General features: G+C 45.9%; 2 protein-coding genes across 3 annotated transcripts; both read right to left on the bottom strand.

The window, feature by feature from the left end:
• Positions 1-1828: 1828 nt before the first annotated feature.
• On the bottom strand, positions 1829-6189 carry LOC123054091 (ubiquitin carboxyl-terminal hydrolase 3). 2 transcript variants are annotated; one of them, XM_044477773.1, is made up of 9 exons: positions 5826-6189; positions 5614-5733; positions 5450-5500; positions 4515-4620; positions 3485-3543; positions 3311-3385; positions 2761-2809; positions 2563-2639; positions 1829-2095 (listed from the first exon to the last, which is right to left on the bottom strand). In XM_044477773.1, exons 1-9 carry the CDS (start codon positions 5874-5876, stop codon positions 2012-2014), a joined length of 672 nt encoding a protein of 223 aa, XP_044333708.1. In that variant the 5' UTR covers positions 5877-6189; the 3' UTR covers positions 1829-2011. The 2 variants fall into 2 exon arrangements, with proteins under 2 accessions (XP_044333708.1, XP_044333709.1); XM_044477774.1 differs by lacking the exon at positions 1829-2095 and adding an exon at positions 2108-2352.
• Positions 6190-6428: 239 nt separating this feature from the next.
• On the bottom strand, positions 6429-10037 carry LOC123054090 (serine/threonine-protein kinase D6PKL1; the record flags this gene model as incomplete). Its single annotated transcript, XM_044477771.1, is given in 4 exon segments — positions 6429-7585; positions 8186-9541; positions 9626-9700; positions 9983-10037. Coding segments are annotated over 2 exon segments (2079 nt in total). The 3' UTR covers positions 6429-6714.
• Positions 10038-10202: the final 165 nt, after the last annotated feature.

Raw genomic sequence — 10202 nt, 5'->3', positions numbered from 1 at the left:
AGGGCAACCTCCTCCACATCGTCGGGTTCGGCTTCATGCAGCGGGCTCGCCCAGTCGTCGTCGGAGCCGCCGAATTCCCCACCACTGGCCACCAGAGCCAGCGCTGCTTCGGGCACCGGCAATCGAATGGAATCGGAGGGGATCAGAAGTTGAGTGGACGGAGTAGGGAGTGAAGTGGAGTTCAGATTGACTGCGGTCTAGGGTTTTCCCAGATGAAGATATTTATGGGGCACGGGTGGGCCAGGCTGGGCCAAACCAATTTGACGGACGCGTCCGGACCGCTCCATATAAAATCCTGTGCACCGATTCTTAGTTGTTGTTTTTTTTAGAATTGCCAACACTTTATTGATGAATGTGGATGTCCATGGGAATACAAGAAGGATCATGCGAAGAAATTAGCCACAAGTGGTGACCCTGATCAAGCAAAGAAGTGTGTTTGGCAAGTGAACAAGCCTCATAGTTCGAAACTTTATTTTCAAAGGTAACAAAGCAACTATCTAACTTACTAGCCCTAGTATCGAATTCCCTAACAATAGCCTCATACCTGCCTCTTTTTCCCTCCAAGATGTCATTCACCATTATCTTGGAGTCACATGCAATAACAATCTTAGGCCTTGTACAATGGAAAGTGCTTAGAGAGATGCTTAGAAAAATAAACCGGGTTTTCTGAAGCACCGGTGCTTATTTCTACATGAGAGATGTTTAGTTAAGCGTCTATCTTGTACAAATAAGCATTGGTGTGTAAGAAAAGCCTGGTTTATTTCTCTAAACACCTTCCCTAAACACCCTCCCATTGTACAAGGCCTTAGAGATAGTAGAGAGATCTTCAGATAACGATAAAGCTTCGCGGCATGCTAGGATTTGCAGTGTTGTCGTGTCAATGGTGCCATGCATAACAATAGAAGAAGATCCCGAGTATCTGCCATCTCTACTCCTGCATATTGCAGCCGACGCACCGGCCTTGCCATCCGCGGAAAGGTCTCCCGCTACATGAATTTTACAGAACCCTTCTTCCGATTGCGGTTCGTGCAGCAGTACAAGGAGAGCACCCCGTCGCTGCTCTAGTCGTGATAGTACTGATGGAGTCAAGCTCACCGGTGAATCGTTGAACAAATAAATGAGTAGACATCGGACTTTGGAATATTTGTTCATAAATAGCCTTTCTTCGAGCGGTCCAAATCACCCACAAAAGTCACAACCGACTTGACAAACTGGGCACGCGGTAGTGAATCCCGGAGCTCAAACAACCATCTCTTCGCGCTCGGATTGTCAGTTGTTGCTCCGCTGCCTCAGACTACCGGATCATCATCGAGGAGAGCTGCTTCGCATAGCCTGGGACTGATCCTACCGGTGAACGCAACGCAACTGATGAGGAGCGACGCCAGATTCTCGTCCCCAACACCAACTGATTCCCTAAATGATGCATTGATGCTGTAGGTAGTGTCGGGCGATGTCTTTCTGTCGTTGCTCCCTTAGGTTGGGTTTGCTGGGATGAACTAGCAATAAGCTTTGTGGCTGAACCATGTTTGAATTCGTCTGGTCAGTCACTTAGACTGCTCCCGAGATCCTTCTTGACCATGCTTACTGTGGTTTCATTCAATAAAATGGGTGGAACCGGGGAAACCACTTTCTTTCTTTCTTTTAAAAAAGCTACTGTAGATGAACCTTTCCTTAACACGTGTAATCATAAATGTTACTACAAGCGCTTCTTACCGTCTACGGTCGATAATACACATGAGAAGCTCATCTAGTCGAAAGGGAAACATCAACAAGCAACTTTAAAAAGACAAATGTATCTCCTCGGTGCAGCGGAATGGCAAGTTAAGAGTAGCTTGAAGAGGATGTGGTCTGCGTTGATCATTTTGTGTTCCCGTATTATTTCATTTCATTTCACAATGTTACACCAGCATAACGGAAATGATCCTACAGTTGGACTTAACTGAGGCCGGTGCAGATGAGTTAGAGTGGTGTGTGTGAATCAATAGACCTTCTCTCTGGACCCATATATTCACTACATCATCGAGAGAGCCATGACATTGAAGTTGAGTGACTCAGAATACTCCACAATCCTCGCTTTTATGACTCTTGCAGCATCCTGCAATTGCATACAGCCAAGGAATAATAGGGTTCAGAAAATCACAAGTGTTCAGCATTTACATTTGTCACTGAACCTTCCTTCATGAGAGGTGATATAGCGGACCGGATTTTTCCAATCGAGTGCGCGTATTTAGTAAAAAAAAATAGGCCCGGCTTTATTTTTTGCCGATTTTGTGTTGGGCTGAACTGCTTCCATTTTTTTTCTTTTGCAAAATGGTTGTGCGGTCGTGAGACCACCCTGACTGCTTAATGGGCCTGCACACGAAAGCAGCAAAGCAGCTACTAATATCTTACTATGAAAATAAGAATTGACTAAGCATTACGACATAATTTAGTATAATGAAGAGATACTAAGCAATACAGTCACAACCAAAACCCTTATGTTGAAGTTATAAACAGGCAACACTATCTTCCATACAATACGCTGTTCACAGAATGAGAGATGCGGACAGCTGAACAATTTACCTGCAACAAGCTATCAGGAGAGGAAGGGCCGTGATGTATCGGCTGCGGATTTCCTCCATCAAGCTCGTAAAGTTCACCTGGATGGAAAAGGGAAGGAAAAACAGAGTGAACAACAGATAAAGAGACGGTGACTTGTGACAGAAAAAAAAAATCAATTATGGCCCTCCGGTAACGGATGGATACTTGTGCAATACATACCATCAACACATGAAAAACAAACGTAATGTTCAATTACCCCATCCTTGGCCTGCACAATAAAATATAGATATCTCAGAATGCAATCGTAGATTAAATCACATTCAAACTAAGGATATATTATATAAACACATATCTTCCATGAGAGCATTCAAATTATTGTGGTTGACAGTTCTATAATAACATGCTCCTTGTGGAAGTTCTAAACTAATGAACAATGCCCAATACCCATTCACAAATGACACATGAGCAACAACGTTCACCCCAGATCGCAAGCTATTCAAACTGACAAACAAGAACCAACATAAGGCAGAGAAGCAGGTAAACTGGCTAACAGTCAGGTCTCAAAATTCCGACAGGATCCAATCGCCTTGACCAGTTCCCAGTAACAGATCAGAAGTTGGTCTTAGAAAGGTCGCGATCGCGACTCTCAGGAATGACAGACCACAATTATAAACATTCCATTCACAAAACATTAACGTAATATTATCTGGTCATCGGGTGCAAATATCGTATGCTAGGCATAATTGAAGAAATTTACTGCAGTGCTGACCTCCGTATCACCACCAGCAGCAGCAACAGAATGAGCATCCTCCATTTCTTGGTCCTCCTCAAGAAAAGCAGCACGCTGATACCATCAAGTACTTTATAATTAGGACAACATAGAAGTCAATCCATAATAATAGTCTTTAACAAGAAAAGAAGTATGCGTACATGGACTGCTAACCTGGATAGGATCCATATCAGCAGTTTGTTTATAAAATCTATGAAAATAGGATCCATCAACTGCAAACAAAAAAAATACTAATCAAATCTCGTAACAAGTCAAAAATAGCGGGCATTAAAAGGTAAGATACTCAACATAACATTTTGTTGAAGTAGTCTTGGAAGTTGGAACTAGGTAAATTAAACTCACAAGTCTAAATAATTCATATTTATGTCATTATGTATGACCAAAAGCATGCATTAGTATTGCAAATACTACCTCCATCCTGGTTTATTGGTCCCTATTGTATTTTGTGCCAAAGTTTGACCATAAATTTAACTAACAAAATGTTCATGCATGTCATAAAAAATTATATCATTGAAAACTAGGTTCAAATATGAATCCAAAAATATGAATCCAACGATATAATTTTTGTTGACATGCATTAATATTTTATTAGTTAAATCGTTGGTCAAAATTTGACACAAATTATAAAGGGGACTAATAAACCAGGACGGAGGTAGTATATAACAGAAAAGAAGAGTATGCATATCCAAGTTCTTGGGAAGTAGATATAATTGTGAAGTCGGGATTCCGGAAATCAGGGATGAAGCTAGAAAAAAAAATTGATGGGGTCATGTATATGGCAGTGGGTTCATCGTTCTATAATGTTAATGATTAGTACTAAATTAATGAAGGATTTTCAAATTCCATTGGGGTCAACTGACTCCAATGTCTATAAGGCAGCTCCGTCCCTGCCGGAAATACATTATTCATATGATAGCAAGTCAAGAAATGACTATCCATTACCACCTATTCTCTTAAGAAACAGATGGCAAGGGATGAAGGAGTTCTTAAGGATCATGGAAATGACCTTAGTGAATTATTGGGTGGTCACACCCTCACACTGATAGAATTGCATGAAACAATGACTATGCTTAGACTGCAAGACCAAATAAAAGCTCACATAATAGAGTGTTGTCTTGATGCGTGTAGGCAATAATATTCTGTACATCAATAGGAAGTTAAAACTCAAAACTGCTTTAAATACCTAGCTTGATTTTGGACACAGCATTCCCTATTGCATGAATAATACCAATTGTTCCGCAAGCATTGCCAACAGTCTGTTTTGTAAAATATACTTTCTTGTTGGGTTCCTGCATCATGATTTTTTTGTATTATCAAGAAATAACCATATAGAAACTTTGCATAGGTTCCTTAACAATCTTTAATAAATTACAGTACTGTACCTCTAGCTGTTTGGGAACCAGGAACCCAATATGTATACAACCTATAACATTACGCATATGGAAGAAATAATAGAAGCCTAATAAGCTGCTAACCATTGTGGACACAATTCCTTATACTGAGTTGATACACAAGTTGGAATTTAGGGAAACAAGTACGATATGTCGAGTGTGCAGTGCAAAAATAAGTCAGCAGTAGAAATCAACTTAATGCATTAAACTTCTTGGTTAGCAAGCATGATAGCATTCAAACAATTTAACCATTGAAGTGCAGTTTGTTTACTTGTTTAAAGGAGTATCCAAGGAAATACACAATAACTAGGGGCACCATGAAAATGGGCAAATGGCTAAAGACCTACCGTTGAAGTAACATGTAGAGTTTGAAGAATCGGCTAAAACCTTAACCACTGGCTGCTACCCTTCCTGCTAAACTATTATGGCAATGCCCTGATGTCATTGGGTGAGCAATTAAGCAGATACATCATGATAATGCCCTGATGTCCTATGATTAATTATGCTGAAGTATTATGGCAATATTTCGCCAAAGTTCAGTACTAGGAACACAATGTTTTGTTTTGTTTTTTGCGGGTGCTAGGAACACAATGTTTCACACAAAATTCCTAGAAGCAGGTGAACGAACCAAATTATTTACCAGGTTTTAATGTGAAATCGAGTGAGTTTGGTCAGGAATTGTGCTGAGCATACTTACAACCAAACTAACCATACAGTTCAGTCTCACCTTGGTCTCCACTGTCGAAGTGGTCGAAGCATCGGATTCCTTCTTCCGATCCTGCTTACCAAAACGCAGGTGGAAAACAAATCAGCTCCTCTCACACCATCCACCGGCACAAGCAACCCAAACAAAATCCCACAACCAGTTAGGCGCCAGGACTCAGGAATCACCTGCGGGTAGAGCAGGAGGACGGCGAGGACCGGCTGGGGCACCATGGCGAGCATCTCGTCGTCGAGCCCGTACACGTCGCAGAACCCCACGTCCTCCGGGACCCCCAGCCCCCACATGAACTGCAGCCGGCCGTGGCGCGAGGGCCCGTGAGCGAGGAAGAGGGGAGGCCGAGGCGAAGCCCTGCCGGAGGTGCAGAGGAGGCGTGGGGTACCTGGTTCATGACGTCGGGGTTAGCCTCCAGGGGGAGCCACCGCTTCACCATGGCGGCCGACGTTGCCGGGGGAGGAGGGGATGGTGAGTAGTGGCGGCGGGAGGCGGCTCAGCGAGGTCGCGTTTTCTCTTGTTCGGCCAATCGAGCACGCCGGCGGGGTTGGTGTTCAGGGTTTGCTTCCCTGCTTCCCGGCGGCGGGTGTTTAGATTCAACAGTTAGTATAAACTCCCTCAATATGGACGGCTAAGATCAGTTAGTTTCAGGCAACTTTTTTTTTCTTAGGCGAGTTTCAGTCAACTTTATACCAGTAGTACGTAATAAACTGCGCCTTTTTTACCAAACATCAAACGGGGAATCTGCAGTTCTTCGGATAATCCACTCAAACAGGTTCTCGAGCTTAACCAATTTCATCAACACCTGAATATAACCAGCTAGAGCAAATAAACACATAATCAGCTATTCCAAAGTCTATAGATCACTCGCTGCATCTCTTTTTCCTTTGTCAAAGGGAAAACTCACTAAAATAAACATACTAAAGGAGCGACCAATCAACACTAAAATACATTTACCAGCTACAATTATATTCTTTAAATCCAGTCAGAATGCCCGATTCGCCGAGTGATGGCGCAAAACCCCGAAGACGCCACTCTTCAGAGTGTTTCTGCAATGCAAAATCTGTAGCACGCAAAACATGTTCAGAAACAGAGACAGGCTATTCCCATCAGGTGATGCAGATCAAACACACCTAGCTAATTTCGGCCAGTTCAGATGCAAGAAATTTGTAACAGCGGTGACTGACATAAACAGCACCGTGAAAATCACAACACCACACTGACCCAACAACACCAACAGTATGCAAACAACAAGCTCCGCCGCTAAGGCGCAAACTCTAAAAGAACTCAAAGTCAAGGTACTTCCCGCTGGACTTGGCGTCCGCGCCGACCACCCTCTTGTTGGTGCTCGCGACCGCCTCCGACACCCCGTACTTCACGGGCAGCTCAGCCTCGACGGGCCTCGGGACCTCGGGGGGCGTGCTGCACCGGATGAGGGCCCAGTTCACGCCCTCGAAGAACGGGTGCTGCTTGATCTCCGTCGCGCCCCTCTTCACGCCGAGGCGCTGCTGCGGCTCCTTGGCCAGGAGCCCCCTGATGAGATCCCTGCCGGCGTAGCTCGTCGACGGCGACTCGGGGAACTTCAGCTGCTGACCGACCACGTTGAACAGCGTGGCACGGTTGCCTGACCCCTTGAATGGTGTCTTGCCGTATAGAAGCTCGTGCAAGAAGATACCAAAGGTCCACCAGTCGACCGCACTTCCATGGCCTTCGCCTTTGATGATTTCTGGGGCCAAGTACTCGTGAGTCCCAACAAATGACATGGATCGAGCTGACGTTGGTTCTGCGAGGAGCTCGGGCAGGTTGATGGCACTCTGTCCTAGCTCAGACCTTGTCTTTCTGGTCTTTTTCTTGCTCTTCTGACCGAACAATTTGGGTATGAAACAAGCTGGCTGAATACAGGCCGAAGTAGGCTCCATGCAAGTAGGTTGCACACAGAATGAACCACCCGCCCTTCTGGGGTCAGAATCAAAGGCCGATGTCCTGATTAATGTAGGTGACACTGCACATCTCAGGGAGAGGTCGAAATCTGAAAGCATTATGTGGCCATCATCACGCACCAGAACATTTTCTGGCTTCAGGTCCCTGTAAACAACTCCCAGCATGTGCAGATATTCAATAGCTAGAAGAACTTCTGCAGCATAAAACCTGCTCAAATTCAGAGAGCGCAAAGTCAGCGCTTTTAGTTGCAACTAGCCAACTAGGTAAAAGATAAGCTACTGAATACGAAAGATCTAATATTGAAGGGTAAGATGCTAAAGCAAAAGCTAATTGGAGCACGGTTTATAATATCTCAAAATCATTTCAACATGCTGCCTACATTTCAGTCTATAAATTTATGCACCATTTACGAGCACACCTGCAGAGTACATTCGAACAAATCACATTTCTCTGCACACCATCTCACAACAGTCATAAGACCGCATTCAGAAATTTTGCCTGAGTAACCGGGCAGCACTACACTGGCTGCTTCCTGAAGCCCCAAAAGATAACGTCCTATCAAACTTTATAGGTATACAGAATTTTTTTTCCCTTGCGGAAACCATCTTTGCACAGTTCGGAAATTATGCTTCAGGCTCAACTGCTTCTCTAATATTATAAAGCAGAAATAGTAATAACTCTAACCTACATTAAATTGGTAGCAAATGGAATCAATACTAAACTTGATAAAAACAAAATACTGAATGTGAATACAATATGAAAATTCAAGTTGTATTTTTCGAAGGAACTGGCTCATGATTAATATACCTTGCTGCATACTCGGAGAAATATTTTCCTGGCTGTTTCTGTCGCAGAGTGTGCAAGTCGCCACCCGGACAAAATTCCATGACCAGACAAGAGAACCTATCAGTCTCAAAATGTGTATACAGAGTTGGTAGGAATGGATGATCCAGAAGCTGTAGGATCTCCCTCTCAGTTTGAGCCCTATTCAACTTCTTCCTGCTGGCCAAGGATGCCTTGTCCATCACTTTCATTGCAAAGTAGCACCTAGTCCCACTTAACTCCGAGAGGTATACACTGCCAATGTCACCACAGCCTAGACGCTTGAGCAGTCTAAAGTGGCTCATCCCAAGCACGCCATCTCGAATCCGCACAGCATGAATCGCCTTTCCTCTAGGGTCGTTCCCCTTGTGAGGCTTGCTGGTACCTCCAGTGATATGGCTCCAGCTGCTATCATCGCTAACACCACTGCTGTCACTTGCTCGGCTCATGCTTGTTTTTGCACTTTCTAAAGAGTCACCTCGAACACTACTCTTTACACTTCCAAAGTTCCTCTCGACAGTAAGCATGGTTCCGCTAGCTATGGCTTCACTTTTATATGTGTTACTGCGGTTGCTCGCGATGCTCATGGCAGTGACCACTCCCATGCTATCAATACTACTGTGAGGGCTGACATTGCCGCTGGGAGGGAGCGATGCATCCCACACGCAGTCCTTCTCCTCCGAATCCGGAGGCAAGGACACAGTTTCAGTAGCCTGTGACGAGCGTGCCGTGGCCAGCGACGCCACTGCAGCACCAGACACCTTCCTCTCTTCAGCCAAGCCTTCACCACTGCTTGCACAGACCACTGCATTTGCCTTCAGGCCTGTGACACGGAGCGAGAGGTCATCCATGAACGGCCCTTTGGCTGATAGCCCTCGCACCAGACACACCGGCCGCTCAGGCTTCTCCTCATCAATGGCGACATAGACCGTCTTCATAAGGTCCATATCAATTGGCTCCAGGGGGTGACTGGCCCCGGAGAAAGAACTCCGGCCACCCTCATCTGAGGAATCCACGCTCTGGAAGCTCTCCTCCCCATCATCTGGCAGATCCTTCTCATCCTGCTGCTGGGAGGTCTTCCCTTTCCATGAGGCCTTTATCGGAATCGGCAGTGGCGGCTCCAGGCTCTGCACCTTCCGAGCGGTGACCACCAGAGGGTCTTCAGGCTCCGCAATCTTATCTACTAGCTCCATTCAGACCTTAGCATAACAAGTGCAAAACCACCAAGCAAGAGCCGAACAAGACAAGGCAAATCCCAAGCGATTCTCTCCTCAACAAGGCACCAACGACGGCAGGACTTCTGCACCGGGATGGCAAATTTCAGCACAGACAGCACTTCACCTGCAACAGTCACGCACAGATTGATTAAGGAGACGAGGAGAACAAAGTTTCTCTCCAGCCCAACACGGGTTCGAAGAATCAAACCTGCTCCTGGGCAAATTATCGGAAAACCCAGCGAAAGCAGACCCCCGGGAGTAGGAACAGGTCCAATCCTCCACCCTGCAGAACAGAATCACAAACCAACCCACCGGATTAGACGCGTGCTTCCGCGAGAATGAGAAAACAACAACCCACCAAATCACGCCAGGTTTTCCTCAAACCCCGAGGCACCCGCCAAAACCGCAGCAGAATCCCCGCGGCCTATAGACACAGAATGCACCCACCCCGCGCCGCATTCAGATCTTCCCCGCCGGCGAACACGGCGACGAGCGACCAGGACCAGCCGCCGGTTCCCCAACCGAAGCAAACAAGGACACAAATCGAAGGAAAATAATCAATCACCTCGAACGGGGGAAAGCGGAGATCCCCAGAGTCCAGAGATGACGGGCGCCTCGGCCTCGGTGACGACGCGCCGCACTCTTGGCCGGCTCCTCCTCGCCACCACCGCTCACCAGTGCCGCCGCCGCTGCTGTCTAGCGCCAGTCCCAGCCAGAGTGACTCCGCACCCAGACGCTCTCTCTCTCTCTCTCTCTCTGCGCTTGTGAGGAGGACTGATGAGGGA

The sequence above is a fragment of the Triticum aestivum genome, chromosome 2D, assembly GCF_018294505.1.
Source record: "Triticum aestivum cultivar Chinese Spring chromosome 2D, IWGSC CS RefSeq v2.1, whole genome shotgun sequence".
Lineage (NCBI taxonomy): Eukaryota > Viridiplantae > Streptophyta > Magnoliopsida > Poales > Poaceae > Triticum > Triticum aestivum.
The sequence above is the reverse complement of the archived record's forward strand: the minus strand, read 5'-3'. Positions and strand labels throughout refer to the sequence as shown.

Bases quoted from the DNA above. Each gene is read 5' to 3' on its own strand.
- LOC123054091 (XM_044477773.1), bottom strand. From the start codon at position 5,876: ATGGTGAAGCGGTGGCTCCCCCTGGAGGCTAACCCCGACGTCATGAAC. The intron at 3,544-4,514 runs GTATTTAAAGCA...TTTTGTTTGCAG, and splicing joins TGTGTCCAAAATCAAGCTAG to TTGATGGATCCTATTTTCAT. The intron at 2,096-2,562 runs GTAAATTGTTCA...ATGCAATTGCAG, and splicing joins CTCCTGATAGCTTGTTGCAG to GATGCTGCAAGAGTCATAAA.